General features: G+C 40.9%; 1 protein-coding gene across 2 annotated transcripts in view; it reads left to right on the top strand.

Annotated features, from left to right (window-relative positions):
- The window catches only part of LOC311111695 (low-density lipoprotein receptor-related protein 4-like), a 201856-nt gene that overhangs the window by 91822 nt on the left and 87540 nt on the right, over positions 1-22494 (top strand). For both annotated transcript variants that reach the window (XM_084154489.1, XM_084154488.1), the window contains exon 2: positions 3192-3338. In XM_084154489.1, coding sequence (XP_084010615.1) covers positions 3192-3338 — 147 coding nt within the window. The remainder of the gene's footprint in view (positions 1-3191; positions 3339-22494) is intronic.

The raw sequence follows: 22494 nt of genomic DNA, 5'->3' as shown, positions 1-22494 counted from the left end.
TCACTCATATGGTCTTGAGTTTTATGAATCCACTCAACTTGTGGTTTAATTTTCTGTGTGTGTGTATTCGAGTTCACACACATGCATGTGTTTGTGTGTGTTTTTGTATTGAACCCTGTCATTTTATAGGTCTTCTCAGTGCAAGTGGCCTGTGCTGTTTAAAGCATGTTTGACAATGCAGCCTCTCTCATGTGGATCCATGTGACATGATTGCTCTGCCAACTCTAGACACAAGGCTCTAATTTAGTCCGACATAAACCCACACTTAGAAAGCCATTCATATAGACCCGCATATACAACCCTGCTCATGGAAACCCATACACACTCATGTAAATTTAGCATAGATTAAATTGTTGATCAGCATGCACCAACCCGAATGAATAGTATTAGTTACGACCTGACCAAGTCTAAGAGGAGTAGTGTCTGTGTGTGTGCATGTGTGGGTGTGTGCGTGAGCATAAGTTTGCGTGCGTGCATGTGTGTCTGTATGATGCTACAGATAATTCCTTGTCTGATCTAGATTCTAGGGGGTAAGAAAGGAACAGTGTTTTCAGGCTTTCTGTCTTTGTCATCAGTCATTAGGGCCTTAATTCTAGCCTGGTCCCTTGTTCTATGTGTCTGAAAGGGACAGGGCTTGGAGACACTAAGGAGGGACCACACGCCTCAGGGGAGAGATTAGAAAGGGAAGGAGCCAGAAAAGGCTGGAAAAATAATGACTGAGTGGGATTTATTTTTGTCTTTGTCGTGTTAGAATCTTTTGGGAAGAGAGAGCGGGAGAGTAAGACCGAGAATGGAGGAAAAGAAAACAGAAGAGGAGGGTAGGCAAATGGAGAGAGAGAGATAAAAAATGAAAAGAGAGGCCATTAATTTAGAGAGAGAGAGAGAGAGAATGAAAAGAGAGGCCATTAATTTAGTGCTGTGGGAGGCTTCTGAAGGTTAGTGTGTGTTTGGTGCCAGGCTCTCCTGGGTTGACTGATGCCTTTGTGAAGAGGCCAGGAACCAACCACACACACACACAGTCTTTAACTGAGTTCAAAGAGAGCGAGAAATGTGAGGCTTTTTTCACTCCCCGTAATGGACCCGATTTGCTGAGATTCATATAAATTTGGGTTATTATTATTTTTTGCTTAATATTTTTTAGTGCAGCCTAAGACACACTCTCTCGAAGGCTGTCAGTGGAAAACATCTCAAATCAAATTTGATTGGTCACCTACACATATTTAGCAGATGTAATTGCGGGTGTAGTGAAATGCTTGTGTTCCTAGCTCCAACAGTGCAGTAGTATCTAACAATTCACAACAATACACAAATCTAAAAGTAAAAGAATGGAATGAAGAATGTAGTCCCCTGTAGCTCAGTTGGTAGAGCATGGCGCTTGCAACGCCAGGGTTGTGGGTACGTTTCCCACGGGGGGCCAGTATGAAAATGTATGCACTCACTAAACTGTAAGTCACTCTGGATAAGAGCATCTGCTAAATGACAAAAAATTATAATAATTGGGTTGTATAAATATACATATTAGGACGAGCAATGTTGGAGTGGCATTGACTAAATACAGTAGAATAGAATACAGTATCTACAAATGAGATGAGTAAAGCAGTATGTAAACATTATTAAAGTGACTAGTGTTCCATTATTTAAAGTGGCCAGTGATTCCATGTCTATGTATATAGGGCAGCAGCCTCTAAAGTGCAGGGTTGAGTAGCCGGGTGGTACCCGGCTAGTGATGGCTATTTAACAGTCTGATGTCCTTGAGATAGAAGCTGTTTTTCAGTCTCTTGGTCCCATCTTTGATGCACCTGTACTGACCTCGCCTTCTGGATGATAGACAGGCCGTGGCTCGGGTGGTTGATGTCCTTGATTATCTTTTTGGCCTTCCTGTGACATCGGGTGCTCTAGGTGTCCTGGAGGGCAGGCAGTGTGCTCCCGGTGATGCGTTGGGCAGACCGTACCACCCTCTGGAGAGCCCTGTGGTTGCGGGCGGTGCAGTTGCAGTACTGCACACCCACACGCTGGACCGATATCTACAAAAGGCAATATTTTTGCAAAATATGTGTATCGCTCCTGTGTATTGCTCATGTGTGTGTGTTTTTTTATATAGCCTTTTGTAGATATTTGTACAACCAATCTGTACACACACTTCACCCCTTACTCATTGAAGCTGTCAGCCTCTTTCAAAGGGGCTAAAAGCATCTGAGGAGGCATCGCAGCCTCACTCTCATGTCCATATACAAGCATGTACACACACGCGCACACACAAAACTGATGGGTACACATTCTCACTTGCATACAGTGTTCACACAGAATGCCTTAACAAAATGGAAGCCAGTGAAATTAAGGCCAGATATATTTATTGTACTACTTTAATAGCACGAGACTGTGGTTTTGCCCCAGCTGAAAACATATCCATCCACACATGCACACACACACACACACACACACACACACACACACACACACACACACACACACACACACACACACACACACACACACGTGCGTGTTCAGGATATATGGAGTGTATAAATGCACCAGTCTTGGCTACCAGTCATATAACATACAGCTCATTGGTTTTATGACAGTCAGATTAAATGAGTGGATGAGGCTGCTGACACTTTCATAAGCATATCTGACAGCTTTGCTATGGCCTACCCTGTATGGGTAGTGATGAGACACGATGTATTGTTCTTGATATGGTCTGTGCTCATAGGTGCAGTAGGTAACTGTTTATTTTTATTTTTTATGGCTTGACTCAAGGCTGTGTTAGCCTATTGAGCTAAAGCAGGGGTGGGCATACTTTTTGGCTTGAGGGCCACATCGGGATTTCGAAATTCTCATTTTTTGGGGACCGATTTGTTTGTCAAAATCAATTTGCAGGCCAGAAAAAGGGCAGATAGCTAACGGCTAGACATAGTTGTGGGACCCCCCCACAACTCTTAGGGCTGGTTTCCTGGACAAAGATTAAGCCTAGTCCCACACTTAAAAGCTATTTCAATGGAGATTCTCCGTTGAGCGTGCTTTTTAACCCAGGATTAGGCTTAATCTGTACATGGTACACCAAACCTCAGGCAAGTCTACTCATCACAAGAGGATAGTTCACCAAACCACCTCTGCTATACAAGCATGTCCTCTAAGTGTATTCTTTTAGCATTTTCCTAACCCGGTTCCCTCTTCTCTCTGTCTCTTTCCAGGCGTGTTGGGCAGTGCGGAGTGTTCATGCGGGCGCAACCACTTCACGTGTGCAGTGAGTGCGTTTGGGGAGTGTACATGTATCCCGGCCCAGTGGCAGTGTGACGGGGACAACGACTGTGGAGATCACAGCGACGAGGATGGATGCAGTGAGTTACACCTACATATCTCTGTTTGTCTCTTTGTCTCTCGCTTGACGTGACTATATTTAGTACAATATCGAAATGTGCCACATATTATTTTTGTTGTTGTTGTTGGTGTAATGACATTTGGTGTCAGTGCAGCTAGTACAAGTGGCTATACAGGTCACATATAAATTGTATGATTGTCGTAGAATAGGCAACTCCAGTGTCTAAGTTTTAATTTAAAATTTAAAATCAAAATTGTTGTATTTACATAACAATATAAATGTATTGTGTAAAAGCATATACAGTGGGGGAAAAAAGTATTTAGTCAGCCACCAATTGTGCAAGTTCTCCCACTTAAAAAGATGAGAGGCCTGTAATTTTCATAATAGGTACACGTCAACTATGACAGACAAATTGAGGGAAAAAAAATCCAGAAAATCACATTGTAGGATTTTTAATGAATTTATTTGCAAATTATGGTGGAAAATAAGTATTTGGTCACCTACAAACAAGCAAGATTTCTGGCTCTCACAGACCTGTAACAACTTCTTTAAGAGGCTCCTCTGTCCTCCATTCGTTATCTGTATTAATGGCACCTGTTTGAACTTGTTATCAGTATAAAAGACACCTGTCCACAACCTCAAACAGTCACACTCCAAACTCCACTATGGCCAAGACCAAAGAGCTGTCAAAGGACACCAGAAACAAAATTGTAGACCTGCACCAGGCTGGGAAGACTGAATCTGCAATAGGTAAGCAGCTTGGTTTGAAGAAATCAACTGTGGGAGCAATTATTAGGAAATGGAAGATATACAAGACCACTGATAATCTCCCTCGATCTGGGGCTCCACGCAAGATCTCACCCCGTGGGGTCAAAATGATCACAAGAATGGTGAGCAAAAATCCCAGAACCACACGGGGGGACCTAGTGAATGACCTGCAGAGAGCTGGGACCAAAATAACAAAGCCTACCATCAGTAACACACTACGCCGCCAGGGACTCCAATCCTGCAGTGCCAGACGTGTCCCACTGCTTAACCCAGTACATGTCCAGGCCCGTCTGAAGTTTGCTAGAGTGCATTTGGATGATCCAGAAGAGGATTGGGAGAATGTCATATGGTCAGATGAAACCAAAATAGAACTTTTTGGTAAAAACTCAACTCGTCGTGTTTGGAGGACAAAGAATGCTGAGTTGCATCCAAAGAACACCATACCTACTGTGAAGCATGGGGGTGGAAACATCATGCTTTGGGGCTGTTTTTCTGCAAAGGGACCAGGACGACTGATCCGTGTAAAGGAAAGAATGAATGGGGCCATGTATCGTGAGATTTTGAGTGAAAACCTCCTTCCATCAGCAAGGGCATTGAAGATGAAACGTGGCTGGGTCTTTCAGCATGACAATGATCCCAAACACACCGCCCGGGCAACGAAGGAGTGGCTTCGTAAGAAGCATTTCAAGGTCCTGGAGTGGCCTAGCCAGTCTCCAGATCTCAACCCCATAGAAAATCTTTGGAGGGAGTTCTGTGAAAGTCTGTGTTGCCCAGCGACAGCCCCAAAACATCACTGCTCAAGAGGAGATCTGCATGGAGGAATGGGCCAAAATACCAGCAATAGTGTGTGAAAACCTTGTGAAGACTTACAGAAAACGTTTGACCTGTGTCATTGCCAACAAAGGGTATATAACAAAGTATTGAGAAACTTTTGTTATTGACCAAATACTTATTTTCCACCATAATTTGCAAATAAATTCATTAAAAATCCTACAATGTGATTTTCTGGATTTTTTCTCCTCATTTTGTCTGTCATAGTTGACATGTACATATGATGAAAATTACAGGTCTCTCTCATCTTTTTAAGTGAGAGAACTTGCACAATTGGTGGCTGACTAAATACTTTTTTTTCCCACTGTAAATGTTCAATGACTTTAATGTTTTTATTTTGGAAGTTGGTTGAAGAAATACAGCACTATGTAAACTACAGCAGTATGTGAACCATCTCCATATTGTACCTTATTTAGTCTCTGGACACATGGGACATTTTTTTTATTTATTTGGAGTTTTTTCCTTCAAATAATCAAATCTTCATAATTTATGCTGGACCGATATTACATTTACATTTACGTCATTTAGCAGACGCTCTTATCCAGAGCGACTTATAAATTGGTGCATTCAACTTATGATAGCCAGTTTTTTTGATGGGGGGGTGGGGGAGGGGGGGAGAGAAGGATTACTTTTATACTATTCCAGGTATTCCTTAAAGAGGAAGGGTTTCAAGTGTCTCCGGAAGGTGGTCAGTGACTCCGCTGTCCTGGCGTCATGGGGGAGCTTGTTCCACCATTGGGGTGCCAGAGCAGCGAATAGCTTTGACTGGGCTGAGCGGAAACTGTGCTTCCGTAGAGGTAGGGGGGCTAGCAGGCCAGAGGTGGATGAACGTAGTGCCCTCGTTTGGGTGTAGGGTCTGATCAGAGCCTGAAGGTAAGGAGGTGCCGTTCACCTCACAGCTCCGTAGGCAAGCACCATGGTCTTGTAGTAGATGCGAGCCTCAACTGGAAGCCAGTGGAGTGTGCGGAGGAGCGGGGTGACATGAGAGAACTTGGGAAGGTTGAAAACCAGACGGGCTGCAGCGTTCTGGATAAGTTGTAGGGGTTTAATGGCACAGGCAGGGAGCCCAGCCAACAGCGAGTTGCAGTAATCCAGACGGGAGATGACAAGTGCCTGGATTAGGACCTGTGCCACTTTCTGTGTAGCTATCTACAAAAGGCAATAGTTTTACAAAATCCACACACAGGTGCACTAAACACACTCAAAAAAACTGTTTTTCAGTGTTTTTTGTTGTTGTGTGTATCGCTCATGTGTGTGGGTTTTTATATTGCCTTTTGTAGACCAGTGACATCCCACTTTAAATCTTATCACCCTGTATGGCAGCTCCACGTTGGCACATAGCACTGGGTAATTCAGCCAATCATTGATCTCAGTGGTTCCATATGTACTCATTTGTACCAACCTAGTGGAGTCAATAAGCTCCTGGCCTGGCTGTGACCGGGTCACTGAAACAAGCTCCACTGTGTCAGAAATGGAGAACCATAACATTCAGTGGTCCACTCTGACTGTGTATGTTCTCTGTGCTCACTAACGGATGCTTGAGTGACATTTGGCTTCTGCTAAGCTTTCAGAGAAGCACTGGCACCAGAGCTGTTGGTGGTGGTGTGTGTGTGCGCATGCGTTTATGTTTGTGCATGTATGTGCGTGTGTGAGAATGCATACAGGCGTGTGTGTGTGCACGTTTCTTCTCATCTGTCCACCTCTTTCCCAGTAAGGAAGGGGGAGGAGGGAAGTAATTGGTGATGCCTTGCCCCAGGCACTTAGCATTATTGATCCCGGCCAATAGAATCAGTGTGGAGTCTGATCGCTCCCTATTGATCACTGGTACTGAGATCATTTAAGCAGACACATGTAAGCAGGCAGTAGATATTAGCCTTTTCAATTAGCCCTCTTCAATCCATTAGTCCTGTCTGATCGATCCTGGGCAGATCGCTCACTGTGATCACTTTGTGAGGCTGGCTTGAGGTAAAGCTGCCCATAACCACAGTTCTAGGATAAGTTTACTCCTATTCAACACTGAACCTATGTGCCCCGTTTCTGACAATAAATATCTGTTATGTAGCGTGGAAAAAATAATTGGGGGGGGGGGGGGGGGGGGGGGGGATATACTTCTCCCATGGGCAAAGAAATTCAAAAAGGGGTGATGATATTAATTAATAGTAATTTCAATCCGAATGTGCAAATTGTCCAAATAGATACGCAAGGTAGATTGATTATTTTAAATATGGTATTGGACCATAAACAGATATGGCTCATTAACCTTTACGGACGAAATAATGATGATCCACAATTCTTTGACAATATATATAATAAATTATCAACCCTGCAAGCAATTCAAGACAATATTATTATGGTGGAGGATTATAATACTGTTTTAAATAGCTCAATGGACCGTAAAGGAAATCACACCACAAACAATCACCCACATGCTCTTAAGGAAATTGTGAATGTCATGGATACATTAGAACTAGTAGATATATGGAGGCTTAAATATACTGATCTAGTGAGATATACATGGCGGAGACTGAATCAAGCTAGTCGTCTTGACTTCTTTCTTATCTCATTCTCGTTGGCACCAAAAGTAAAAAAAAGTGTTGATAGGGGACAGAATGCGGTCGGACCATCATATAATAGGCATATACATTACTCTTAATGAATTTCCACGTGGGCGAGGATATTGGAAATGTAATCAAAGCCTATTGGATGATAATTTATTTATAATTAGAACAAAGGAATTTCCCTTATTGTATGGGACACCTTTAAATGTGCCTTTAGAGGCCATGCAATTCAGTACTCATCTCGAAAACAAAAGCAATTTAGGTCAAAATAGTTTATACTAAGAAAGGAAATAGAAAGTCTAACAGAACAGATAGATGGCAATAAAAACTGTAACATAGAGGCTCAGAATAAATTAGAGGAAAAACAAAATGAAATGGAGAAACTTATTCAAGAAAGATCAAGTGTAATATATTATAAAAATAAAGCAAACTGGATGGAATATAGGGAAAAATGCACAAAATTATTTTTTCATCTTCAACATAGGAATGCTACCAAAAATAACTTAATGAAACTGGTTACAGTTGACGGAGTCACCCATAATTCACCAAATGATATTTTGAAGGAAGAAACAAAGTACTTTAAGCATATGTTTTCTTTTCAGTCGCCTCCATCTCCTCTAACTGAAGAGATTTTTTTTTCTATTGATAATGTCAAGTTAACAGCCACACAGAAAGACTAATGTGAAGGTGAAATTACAGAAGAGGAACTTCTGGATGCAATTAAAGACTTTAAGTCTGGGAAAACTCCAGGGTTGGATGGCATACCAGTCGAGGTATACCAAACCTTTTTTGATATACTAAGAGGACCGTTATTAGCATGTTTTAACCACTCCTATGTAAATGGTAGATTATCTGACACTCAAGAAGAAGATCTCATTATTACTGAAACAGGATACAAGTGGAAAATATAAAGATCCAGTCCATTTACAAAATTGGAGGCCCCTTACACTTCAGTGTTGTGATGCAAAAATTCTAGCAAAATGTATAGCGCATAGAATTAAAAAGGTATTGTCGGATATTATTCATTCTAATCAGACAGGTTTTTTACATGGAAGATACATTGGAGATAATATAAGGCAAGTATTGGAAACAATAGAACACTATGGAAAATATGGGAAACCAGGCCTGCTATTCATAGCAGACTTTGAAAAGGCATTTGATAAAGTACGACTGGGGTTTATATATAAATGCCTGGAGCATTTCAATTTTGGATAATCTCTTAATAAAATGGGTCAAAATCATGTATAGTAACCCTAGGTGTAAAATAGTAAATAATGGCTATTTCTCAGAACGTTTTAAACTGTCAAGAGGAGTGAAACAAGGTTGGCCACTATCGGCATATCTATTTATTGTGGCCATCGAGATGTTAGCTATTAAAATCAGATCCAATAATAATATCAGAGGATTAGAAATCCAGGGCTTAAAAACAAAGGTGTCATTGTACGCTGATGATTCATGTTTTCTTTTAAATCCACAACTAAAATCCCTCCACAGCCTCATAGAGGATCTAGATACATTTTCTAACCTCTCTGGATTACAACCAAATGATGGCAAATGTATTATATTACGTACAGTGGGGGAAAAAAGTATTTAGTCAGCCACCAATTGTGCAAGTTCTCCCACTTAAAAAGATGAGAGAGGCCTGTAATTTTCATCATAGGTACACGTCAACTATGACAGACAAAATGAGATTTTTTTTTCCAGAAAATCACATTGTAGGATTTTTTATGAATTTATTTGCAAATTATGGTGGAAAATAAGTATTTGGTCAATAATAAAAGTTTCTCAATACTTTGTTATATACCCTTTGTTGGCAATGACACAGGTCAAACGTTTTCTGTAAGTCTTCACAAGGTTTTCACACACTGTTGCTGGTATTTTGGCCCATTCTTCCATGCAGATCTCCTCTAGAGCAGTGATGTTTTGGGGCTGTCGCTGGGCAACACGGACTTTCAACTCCCTCCAAAGATGTTCTATGGGATTGAGATCTGGAGACTGGCTAGGCCACTCCAGGACCTTGGAATGCTTCTTACGAAGCCACTCCTTCGTTGCCCGGGCAGTGTGTTTGGGATCATTGTCATGCTGAAAGACCCAGCCACGTTTCATCTTCAATGCCCTTGCTGATGGAAGGAGGTTTTCACTCAAAATCTCACGATACATGGCCCCATTCATTCTTTCCTTTACACGGATCAGTCGTCCTGGTCCCTTTGCAGAAAAACAGCCCCAAAGCATGATGTTTCCACCCCCATGCTTCACAGTAGGTATGGTGTTCTTTGGATGCAACTCAGCATTCTTTGTCCTCCAAACATGACGAGTTGAGTTTTTACCAAAAAGTTCTATTTTGGCTTCATCTGACCATATGACATTCTCCCAATCCTCTTCTGGATCATCCAAATGCACTCTAGCAAACTTCAGACGGGCCTGGACATGTACTGGCTTAAGCAGGGGGACACGTCTGGCACTGCAGGATTTGTGTCCCTGGTGGCGTAGTGTGTTACTGATGGTAGGCTTTGTTACTTTGGTCCCAGCTCTCTGCAGGTCATTCACTAGGTCCCCCCGTGTGGTTCTGGGATTTTTGCTCACCGTTCTTGTGATCATTTTGACCCCACGGGGTGAGATCTTGCGTGGAGCCCCAGATCGAGGGAGATTATCAGTGGTCTTGTATGTCTTCCATTTCCTAATAATTGCTCCCACAGTTGATTTCTTCAAACCAAGCTGCTTACCTATTGCAGATTCAGTCTTCCCAGCCTGGTGCAGGTCTACAATTTTGTTTCTGGTGTCCTTTGACAGCTCTTTGGTCTTGGCCATAGTGGAGTTTGGAGTGTGACTGTTTGAGGTTATGGACAGGTGTCTTTTATACTGATAACAAGTTCAAACAGGTGCCATTAATACAGGTAACGAGTGGAGGACAGAGGAGCCTCTTAAAGAAGAAGTTACAGGTCTGTGAGAGCCAGAAATCTTGCTTGTTTGTAGGTGACCAAATACTTATTTTCCACCATAATTTGCAAATAAATTCATTAAAAATCCTACAATGTGATTTTCTGGATTTTTTTTCCTCAATTTGTCTGTCATAGTTGACGTGTACCTATGATGAAAATTACAGGCCTCTCTCATCTTTTTAAGTGGGAGAACTTGCACAATTGGTGGCTGACTAAATACTTTTTTCCCCACTGTATTGGATCACTAAAAAATACAATTTTTACATTACCATGTAGTTTACCAATAAAATGGTCTGATGGTGATGTGGATATACTCGGAATACATATCCCAAAGGAAATAAATGATCTCACTTCAATACATTTTAATAGAAAGTTAGCAAAAATAGATAATATCTTACTACCATGGAAAGGAAAATACCTGTCAATTTGTGGAAAAAATCACCCTGATTAACTCTTTAGTATTATCCCAGTTTACCTATTTGCTTATGGTCTTGGCTACGCCTAGCGAACAGTTTTTTTTTAATTATATGAGAAAAAAATATGTAATTTTATTTGGAACGGCAAGCCAGACAAAATTAGAAGGGCATAATTATATAATGAATATGAATTCGGAGGACAGAAATTATTAAATATTAAAGCATTAGACCTATCACTAAAAGCTTCAGTCATACAAAAGTTATACTTAAATCCGAACTGGTTCTCAAGCAAATTAGTAAGATTGTCTCAAACCCATGTTCAAGAAAGTCCTTTTTCCCTTTATTCAGATTACAACAACTCATTTGCAGTTATTTGAAAAGGAAATCATCTCCCAAATATCACTATTTCTAAAACAAGCCATTGAAAGTTGGTTGCAATTTCAATTTAATCCTCCAGAAATGACAGAACAAATAATGCAACAAATATTGTGGTTAAATTCAAATATACTAATTGACAAAAAACCTTTATTTTTTGACAGAATGTTTAAAAAAGGTATAATCTTCGTAAATGATATCATTGGTAGGACTGGTGTTATGTCGCACATGCAGCTAACAAAAACATATGGAAATGTCTGCTCTACCCAAAATTACAACCAAATAATTGCAGCCTTACCGCAAAAGTGGAAGAGGAAAGTGGAAGGGGGAGAAAGTAAGGAACTTGTCTGTCGGCCTTCCATTAAAGAACATAATTGGTCAAGGAAAACTGTGATAAATAAAAAAGTATATCAGTTTCACTTAAGGACCAAAGGATTGACAGCCGTCCCATATAGATTGCAAAATAGTTGAAGAGATTTTTGACGTACCGATCCCATGGCATAGTGTTTATGAACTGACACGCAAAACGACACCGGATTCAAAAATTTGAATCTTTCAATTTAAATTATTATATAAAATTCTTGCTACCAATAGAATGTTATTTATATGGGGGATACAATCTTCCCAGCTCTGCAGATTTTGCTGTGAAGAGACAGAATCATTAGATCATTTGTTTTGGTTCTGTCCATTTGTAGCTTGTTTTTGGACACAGGTCCAGGAATGGCTAAAGGATTGCAATATTTACCTGGAGCTAACCTTGCAGATAGCATTACTGGGTGATCTGAAAAGTCATAGTCAATCAATCAATAATATAATAATACTTTTAGCAAAAATGTTTATTTTTAATTCACAATCTGTAGAAGCAATGAGAATAGAAAGGTTCAGAACTTTTGTAAAACATCACAGTACGGTTGAAATATATATGGCAAATAGAAATCCTATATGGATGGTGTTAAGAGATAGATGGGAGGTATTGAATAGAGTTGAAGAATGGGACTAATAACAAATAACAACAGATAATAACAAATATAGCTAATAATGTAAGCATACTGCGTCCATAATAAGTATATAGGTTGGGAGCTTATGGGAAAGAGCACAGTTAGAAAGATATGGCATATAGAAGCAAACCGGATGGACATCATGAAAATGATCGGAGAGGTTGAGAGTAGAAGAAGTTCAGGAGAAAGAACAATATATATATATATATATATATATATATATATATATATATATATATATATATATATATATATATATATATATATATATATATATATAATAGTATTATTGTAAAATTAACTGTGTCCATAAGGTGTAAATAGTAAGTATAGACCGGAAGTAGAGGCCTGGGCATTGTTGTTCACTAATTTACTCCAAGTAGGGAAAGGATGGTGGAAAAGTAATAAAGGGGAGTATATATATAAAAAACATGGGGGATTGGAAGTGATGCAGACAATTACATTGATAGAAGATACAATCTATCTGCAATATTAAGCTGATCCATCCCCCCCCAAATAATAATAATAATAATAATAATAATAATAATAATAATAATAATAATAATAATAATAATACATATCTGTTGCATTACAAACTCACCTTAATAGGTGCTGAGGTTTGTCTTTCACAAACATATAGGGTAAGATATGTCCATATCCAAAATAAAACCCTAGGCATGTGTAGATATGAATTAAATAGATGGTTATATACGCAATATGGAAATAATGCATTAAAGAAATACAGCGAAAATGTTATTGACAAACTGAGGGCAAGGTGGAGCTAGCTACAACCACATTGCTTACACTTTTCCCCTGATTTCAGATCCATATGAATTGCCCAAGGAAATAAGGGCTATGGGTTGTTTCTGGAAATGCCAATAATTATGTTCTTACTTCTAGAGAGAACGCAGTTTAATAGAATGCAGATCAAATGGCATGGGGTTGTGGGTAATGGAGGAAAGTGTAGGTCATATGATCCGGGCCTCCATTACACAAATTGAATTAACTCTGAGCACTTGTGGAGACAGGCTTATAAAAACCAACGTTGCGACTTTATGGTTTTTAATAAACATTCTCAAAACAGGGCAAATAATTGAATTTATGGAGTCAGTTTCTCTCTGGGTAGGGCAACAAATGAATTACTGTACATGTTGCAGTAGCATAGGGGAGACTGTTTGGCTGGGTGAATTATCTGAATGAACACACATACATGCACGGAATTCCATGATTCAGCTGTAGGGTGTAGACTGTGGCTGAGTGAATCCAACACACACACACACACACACACACACACACACACACACACACACACACACACACACATAGACACACACATTGCAGTGGTTTACTTAAGTGTGTGCTGATAGCACCATGAGGAGCCAATGACAATTTATATACATTGAGCAATTTACAGAGAAAGCACAATACTCTGGGCTGGAAATGGCATGCAAAGTAAACTTTGTGTGCAGGAGTGAGTGTGTGTATGTGGTCAGTTTGTGTCGGAGTATACCATGTAAACCTCCTGATCTAATTAGGAATAGGTTTTACAGTAACCTTTTTCCACTGGTGCTACTAATGTTTTCAGCTTGTGGCACCAGCACATGATATAGTCTCACCAATTAAAAAAAATATATATATTTTACATAATTGATAATGACATGGCCTGTGTCCCATAATGTGCCTGCATTCCAAACAGAACCAGGCTAATAATGACTAGCCATCTTTTAAATTAAGATGCCCTTGTGTTCTAACATTGATTTGGATACATTTTACTGTAACAGCAAAGAAAAGAGACTGTTAAAATAAAGTGCAAAATGTATTTCTCGCATGAGTTATTTTCTGCGAAATCCTCTAGAAGGCATAATTTGAAAAAACTATGCTAGATATCAAAACAATACCACAGCAAAAAGAAATTCAGTGGCTTGCAAAAGTATTCACCCCCCTTGGCATTCTTCCTATTTTGTTGCCTTACAACCTGGATTTAAAATGGATTTTTTTTTGGGGGGGGGTTGTATCATTTGATTTACACAACATGCCTACCACTTTGAAGATGCAAAATATTTTTTTTTGTGAAACAAACAAGAAATAAGACTAAAAAACTTGAGCGTGCATAACTATTCACCCCACCACATCTAGCCACTGGGATTTATGCCCATTCTTCAAGGCAAAACTTCTCCAGCTCCTTCAAGTTGGATGGGTTCCGCTGGTGTACAGCAATCTTTAAGTCATACCACAGATTCTCAATTGGATTGAGGTCTGGGCTTTGACAACATTTAAATGTTTCCCCTTAAACCACTCCAGTGTTGCTTTAGCAGTATGCTTAGGGTCATTGTCCTGCTGGAAGGTGAACCTCCGTCCCAGTCTCAATTCTCTGGAAGACTGAAACAGGTTTCCCTGTATTTAGAGCCATCCATCATTCCTTCAATTCTGACCAGTTTCCCAGTCCCTGCCAATGAAAAACATTCCCACAGCAAGATGCTGCCACCACCATGCTTCACTGTGGGGATGGTGTTCTCGGGGTGATGAGAGGTGTTGGGTTTGTGCCAGACATAGCGTTTTCCTTGATGGCCAAAAAGCTCAATTTTTGTCTCATCTGACCATAGTACCATCTTCCATGTATTTGGGAAGTCTCCCACATGACTTTTGGTGAACACCAGAAATGTTAGCTTATTTTTTTATTTAAGCAATGGCTTTTTTCTGGCCACTCTTCCGTAAAGCCCAGCTCTGTGGACTGTACGGCTTAAAGCGGTCCTATGGACAGATACTCCAATCTCCGCTGTGGAGCTTTGCAAGTCCTTCAGGGTTATCTTTGGCCTCTCTGATTAATGCCCTCCTTGCCTGGTCCGTGAGTTTTGGTGGGCGGCCCTCTCTTGGCAGGTTTGTTGTGGTGCCATATTCTTTCAATTTTTTTATAATGGATTTAATGGTGCTCCGTGGGATGTTCAAAGTTTTGGATATTTTTTATAACCCAACCCTGATCTGTACTTCTCCACAACTTTGTCCCTGACCTGTTTGGAGAGCTCCTTGGTCTTCATGGTGCCACTTGCTTGGTGGTGCCCCTTGCTTAGTGGTGTTGCAGACTGGGGCCTTTCAGAACAGGTGTATATATACTGAGATCATGTGACATATCATGTGACACTTAGATTGCACACAGGTGGACTTTATTTAACTAATTATGTGACTTCTGGTGGTAATTGGTTGCACCAGATCTTATTTAGGGGCTTGATAGCAAAGGGGGTGAATACATATACACGGACCACTTTGCCGTTATTTATTTGTTCATTTTTTTTTTTACAACTTATGTTTTTCATTTCACTTCACAAATTTGGACTATTTTGTGTATGTCCATTACATAAAATCCAAATAAAAATCCAATTAAATTACAGGTTGTAATGCAACAAAATAGGAAAAACGCCAAGGGGGATGAATACTTTTGCAAGGCACTGTACAAACAGGGAGGAGGACTGTGATTTCCCTCAATCTTGTCATGTTTTCCCTCTCAAATCACACTTCTTTTTTTTTAAATATTACATCCAATTTTGTTGTTTTTCACAACAATGCTTAAATACACCAGGGGACCATTTTTGAGGTCTGAAAAGAATCTGAGAAATTTAGATTTTTTTGGGTAGTAACCCTCAGGTGTGCACCAACCAGCTTGTTGTGTTTGGCTAGTGGTGTTTCAGTAGCGCACTTGTGATGGAGTTTTCAAAACAAATGGCCACTGGATTGATGCAGATAATAATGATATTTATGCCACTTCCTTATGCCATTGAAACCAGCATTTCTCTCTTGTTTTCAGGCTTTCAAATCAGCTTTCTTTCATTGACCAGTAGCCAAAGGCACAATAGTCATATTAGCAACCCATTCTAGTTGTTGCATCTTTAGATCTCCCCTCTTTCAACATTTCTAAGGGATATTTTCATCTCTCACATGAAACCGCTCGCATGTGTGGTGCGCTTTTGAGAACGGTGTTTTCCCGCTTATTGCATTTAGAAGCATTCACACGTATAGCCTACTGCCGTGTGTGCATTGCTGCACTTATAATGTGAAGAATTAGTTTATCAAGATATTAAGCTAAACCTTCTGATCTGTTGCATCAGCCTCATTTGCTTTTTTTTTTATAGCCTGCAGTGGTTGTATGAATTTGGGATCTATCATCGCACAACTGTCCCAGAGTCTGTTTGGAATTTTTATTTCTCACACAGAACACCAAGCTGACCAATATAATAGGTAAACTTTTCTACTATGGGGGATAGTAGATTGACATAAGCTAGTGATTAATGTGGACATGGTCTTTTACCAAATAGGGCTATCTTCTGTATACCCGCCTACCTTGTCACAACACAACTGATTGGCTAATAATAAATAAATTCCACAAATTAACTTTTAACAAGGCACACCTGTTAATTGAAATGCATTCCAGGTGACTACCTCATGAAACTGGTTGAGAGAGTGCCAAGAGTGTGCAAAGCTGTCATCAAGGCAAAGGGTGGCTATTTGAAGAATCTCAAATATAAAATATATTTTGATTTGTTTAACACTTCTTTGGTTACTACATGATTCCATATGTGTTATTTCATAGTTTTGATGTCTTCACTATTATTCTGCAATGTAGAAAATAGTAAAAATAAAGAAAAACCCTTGAATGAGTAGGTGTGTCCAAACGTTTGACTGGTACTGTAGGTATAATGGACATTATAAGAAGAAGAGAGAGGGAAGGAGGAAGGGGAGAGAGATGGATGGCTGGATATAGAGAGATGACAGGGTGAGCAGGAGAGATAGAGGGATATAGAGAGATGACAGGGTGAGCAGGAGAGATGGAGGGATAGAGAGAGATGACAGGGTGAGCAGGAGAGATGGAGGGATATAGAGAGATGACAGGGTGAGCAGGAGAGATGGAGGGATATAGAGAGATGACAGGGTGAGCAGGAGAGAGAGGGATATAGAGAGATGACAGGGTGAGCAGGAGAGATGGAGGGATATAGAGAGATGACAGTGTGAGCAGGAGAGATGGAGGGATATAGAGAGATGACAGGGTGAGCAGGAGAGATGGAGGGATATAGAGAGATGACAGGGTGAGCAGGAGAGATGGAGGGATATAGAGAGATGACAGGGTGAGCAGGAGAGATGCATGGCTATGGAGAGAGGAGGGAGAGTTTGATGAAAGTTAGTTCTTCCTCCCGCTGACTGTCAGTAAGTGTAGTCTATCCTATTAGCCATGCCTCCCTCCACTCTCTCCTAAATAACTAAATTTTCTACGTTTCCTTCCTTTTTTGAGGCGGTTTCTTTTATTAGTTTTCCATCTCTCTCTTTCTTTCATCTCTTGCTTATCCATTTCTATTGGACTTTTTCCCATCTGCTCTGCTCTCCTCCCTCACTTCACTGCTCTACCTCACATCTCTTCACTTCCCTCTATTTATTCTTTATCCCCTTTTCCCCTCTCTCTCCTCATCCCTCGGTTTTCTCTGTGCTGGCCAGCTTAGATTGAGGCCAGCGGGACATGAGCTGGTACACACACACACACACATTTTTGGTAGCCTCCTGCTGAGTTGAAAGGCTCAGGCTCTGGAAAGTAACTGCTTTGGGCCAGAAAGAGGGGTGTGTGTGTGTGTGTGTGTGTGTTGGAGGGGTGTGGTGTTGTTTGTGTACTGAGGTAGCTGGTGGGCAGGGGCTGTGAAGGAAATGTGGGGGTAGTTTTACAGGAAATAGAAGAGGAGAGGAATCATTATGCCTTTCTATTTTCTTGTCCTCTGCTGAGAGTGATTGAAAACATGTCTTGAGATATACCCACCACCACCCCACCACCATCTCCTCTCCACCTCAGAGTTTTGAGCTTGTGGGGAAGTTTTCACCTGAGGGGGCGTCCCCCCAAAATGAATCTTTATCCCCACCCCCCCAACACACACCCCATAATCTTCTGCTCTCACCAGTCCTAGCCAATCAGAGACGAGCTGAGTCGGCGGGGGAGCAGTTGAACAGCATGTGACAAGAACAGGCCTTAGAGGAAGAGATTAGAACACCACTCCCTCCATCCCTCGCTCTCTCCCTCCTTCTCTCTATCTAGAGGGAGCTTTTCATCCAGTCCACATTATCTCTGCCTGCTCGCCAGGGGGGACCTGCAGTGACAGAATTCACTTTATTCTCTCTCTTTCGCATTTCCCTCCCTCTGTGGTTCGGTTTCATCCTTTCATTTCTTCCGCTCTCCTTTCAATCTCTCTCCATTTCTCTCTCCCACCTCTGCCTTTCGCTTCCTCCCTCCATCTCTCTCTGTTTGCGTCCAGACAACAGCATAATCCTCCAACTGTCTCGCTCTCTCGCTCTAGCTGGGGCCCACCACCATGGCCCTCTTAAGGCGCTGAGATCCAATCTCCTCCGCCCTCCTTCTTAAATATTTACTCCCTGACTCAAGAAAGGGACATGATTAGTGAGTGATTGAGGAGAGACAAAAAGAGGGAAAGAGCTAATTGCTTTTGGCCTGCCTTTAACAGCATGCTTTTTGGAGGAGCTGGAAACAAAGTGGGGCTGAATGAAGCTGGACTTTAAGAAGTCTTAGTTTATAGGGGTAGTTTTGTGGTCTTTATCAGGTTCATCCACACATACACATGAACATCTCATTCCAAAATCACCGGCATTAATATGGAGTTGGTCCCCCCTTTGCTGCTATAACAGCCTCCACTCTTCTGGGAAGGCTTTCCACTAGATGTTGGAACATTACTGCGGGGACTAATCGCACTGATGTTGGGCGATTAGTTCCAATTCATCCCAAAGGTGTTCGATGGGATTGAGGTCAGGGCTCTGTGCAGGCCAGTCAAGTTCTTCCACACCGACAAACCATTTCTGTATGGACCTTGCTTTGTACACTGGTGGATTGTCATTCTGAAACAGGAAAGGGCTTTCCTCAAACTGTTGCCACAAAGTTGGAAGCACAGAATCGTCTAGAATGTCATTGTATGCTGTAGCATTAATATTTCCCTTCACTGGAAGGAAGGGGCCTAGCCCGAACCATGAAAAACAGCCCCAGACCATTATTCTTCCTCCACCAAACTTTACAGTTGGCACTATGCATTGGGGCATTCTCCTGGCATCCGCCAAACCCAGATTTGTCCGTCGGACTGCCAGATGGTGAAGAGTGATTCATTACTGACTTGTTGGAAAGGTGGCATCCTATGACAGTGCTACGTTCAAAGTCATGGAGCTCTTCAGTAAGGCCATTCTAATGCCAATGTTTGTCTATGGAGATTTGCATGGCGGTGTGCTAAATTTTATACCCCTTTCAGCAACGGGTGTGGCTGAAATAGCCGAATCCACTAATTTGAAGGGGTGTCCACATACTTTTGTATGTATAGGGTAGGTTTAGTTAGTAGTGTTGTATTTGGATCACACACACACACACACACACAGATAGATCTGAACAGGGCCTCCCTCATTTAGTACGACACTTTATTTTCTAGAGAATTCTTTAGCCATTCCCTAATTGCAGAAACCAATAACTAAAATGTTGCATAATATTCCTCAGATGCTCGATTAAGTTCTGGGGGCAATGTTAGAACATATACTAGATTGGGGAGCGCAGGGCGGTAGCTCTACACCACTCTCCTTGCAAGTTTATTGACCAAATGTCCCCACCCTTTCTGAAATTTGAAAGATGCAAACACCTGCAAAATCTGATTTTCAGCAACAATTTGTGCTTTTCAGGAGGGAATATTTACTGAATAATTATGTGATGGTTGCAGCCCACAAAAATGAAATGGCATTGAATCGAATGAATAAGATCCATTGATTTAGGTCGTTGTGCCTCTCTCTAGTCCAGTTATACTGTACAAATGACTGCCAGTTCATTGAAAGGTTTGGTGTCTATGGTATATTCTCTCTAGTAGCTATGAGTCCCCATTATTAGAGAAAGTCTGCTACAAACCACACTCACAATCTCACAGACTAGTTTCTTTCCCAGCTGTGCCACTTACAGTGAGGGGAAAAAAGTAATTGATCCCCTGCTGATTTTGTACGTTTGCCCACTGACAAAGACATGATCAGTTTATAATTTTAATGGTAGGTTTATTTGAACAGTGAGAGACAGAATAACAACAACAAAAATCCAGAAAAACACATGTCAAAAATTGTATAAATTGATTTGCATTTTAATGAGGGAAATAAGTATTTGACCCCTCTGCAAAACATGACTTAGTACTTGGTGGCAAAACTCTTGTTGGCAATCACAGAGGTCAGATGTTTCTTGTAGTTGGCCACCAGGTTTGCACACATCTCAGGAGGGATTTTGTTCCACTCCTCATTGCAGATCTTCTCCAAGTCATTAAGGTTTTGAGGCTGACGTTTGGCAACTCAAACCTTCAGCTCCCTCCACATATTTTCTATGGGATTAAGGTCCGGAGACTGGCTAGGCCACTCCAGGACCTTAATGTTCTCCTTCTTGAGCCACTCCTTTGTTGCCTTGGCCATGTGTTTTGGGTCATTGTCATGCTGGAATACCCATCCACGACCCATTTTCAATGCCCTGGCTGAAGGAAGGAGGTTCTCACCCAAGATTTGACGGTACATGGCCCCGTCCATCGTCTCTTTGATGCAGTGAAGTTGTCCTGTCCCCTTAGCAGAAAAACACTCCCAAAGCATAATGTTTCCACCTCCATGTTTGACGGTGGGGATGGTGTTCTTGGGGTCATAGGCAGCATTCATCCTCCTCCAAACACGGCGAGTTGAGTTGATGCCAAAGAGCTCCATTTTGGTCTCATCTGACCACAACACTTTCACCCAGTTCTCCTCTGAATCATTCAGATGTTCATTGGCAAACTTCAGACGGGCCTGTATAGGTGCTTTCTTGAGCAGGGGGACCTTGCGGGCGCTGCAGGATTTCAGTCCTTCATGGCGTAGTGTGTTACCAATTGTTTTCTTGGTGACTATGGTCCCAGCTGCCTTGAGATCATTGACAAGATCTGCCCGTGTAGTTCTGGGCTGATTCCTCACCGTTCTCATGATCATTGCAACTCCACAAGGTGAAATCTTGCATGGAGCCCCAGGCCGAGGGAGATTGACAGGTATTTTGTGTTTCTTCCATTTGCGAATAATCGCACCAACTGTTGTCACCTTCTCACCAAGCTGTTTGGCGATGGTCTTGTAGCCCATTCCAGCCTTATGTAGATCTACAATCTTGTCCCTTGGCATCCTTGGAGAGCTCTTTGGTCTTGGCCATGGTGGAGAGTTCGGAATCTGATTGATTGATTGCTTCTGTTGACAGGTGTCTTTTATACAGGTAACAAGCTGAGATTAGGAGCACTCCCTTTAAGAGTGTGCTCCTAATCTCAGCTCGTTACCTGTATAAAAGACACCTGGGAGCCAGAAATCTTTCTGATTGAGAGGGGATCAAATACTTATTTCCCTCATTAAAATGCAAATCAATTTATAACATTTTTGACATGCGTTTTTCTGGATTTTTTTGTTGTTATTCTGTCTCTCACTGTTCAAATAAACCTACCATTAAAATTATAGACTGATTATTTCTTTGTCAGTGGGCAAACTTTCAAAATCATCAGGGGATCAAATACTTTTTTTCCCTCACTGTGTGTATATATATATATATATATATATATATATATATATATATATATATATATATATATATATATATATATATATATATATATATATATATATATATATATATATATATATATACAAATACACAGTCATGGGAAGCAGACATAAAACATCACAAATCACCCAGAAAAACAGATATATTCCTCCTCGAATAAGTCCCCAATCAATACTTTAAATTGCCCGAATGGCACCAGAACATCAAGATTAAATGTATTTAGATTTTTTTTCAGCAATACATCGTATTAAAGCTAAAAGCATATTTACCTTGCTCGGTGGAGACCGTAGGAACCTCAACTCAGGTGTCTATACTTCAACAACAAAGTTAGATAAGACGGAAGTTTAAGGAAGTAGGGCCAAAAAGGGAGTAATGTAGAGATCTACCTGTCTTTAGCGAAGTCCAGCCAACCTTTTGATACAGGATGCAGCGATGAGTATCAAAACTGTCACCTTTAACAAAACTAAGGGTAGATGGCATCCAAAGGTTTAAGAGTAGTAGCAGCTGCACTTTGATAAATAATACATTTTGTCTTGCACATTCACCCTCTGAATGGCACACATACACAATCCATGACTCAATTGTCTCAACGCTTAAAAATCCTTCTTTAACCTGTCTCCTCCCCTTTATCTACGCTGATTGAAGTGGATTTAACAGGTGTCATCAATAAGGCATCATAGCTTTCA

Source organism: Coregonus lavaretus (genome assembly GCF_964263955.1).
Source record: "Coregonus lavaretus genome assembly, chromosome: 37".
NCBI lineage: Eukaryota > Metazoa > Chordata > Actinopteri > Salmoniformes > Salmonidae > Coregonus > Coregonus lavaretus.
This window is presented reverse-complemented; position numbering and strand designations above follow the sequence as displayed.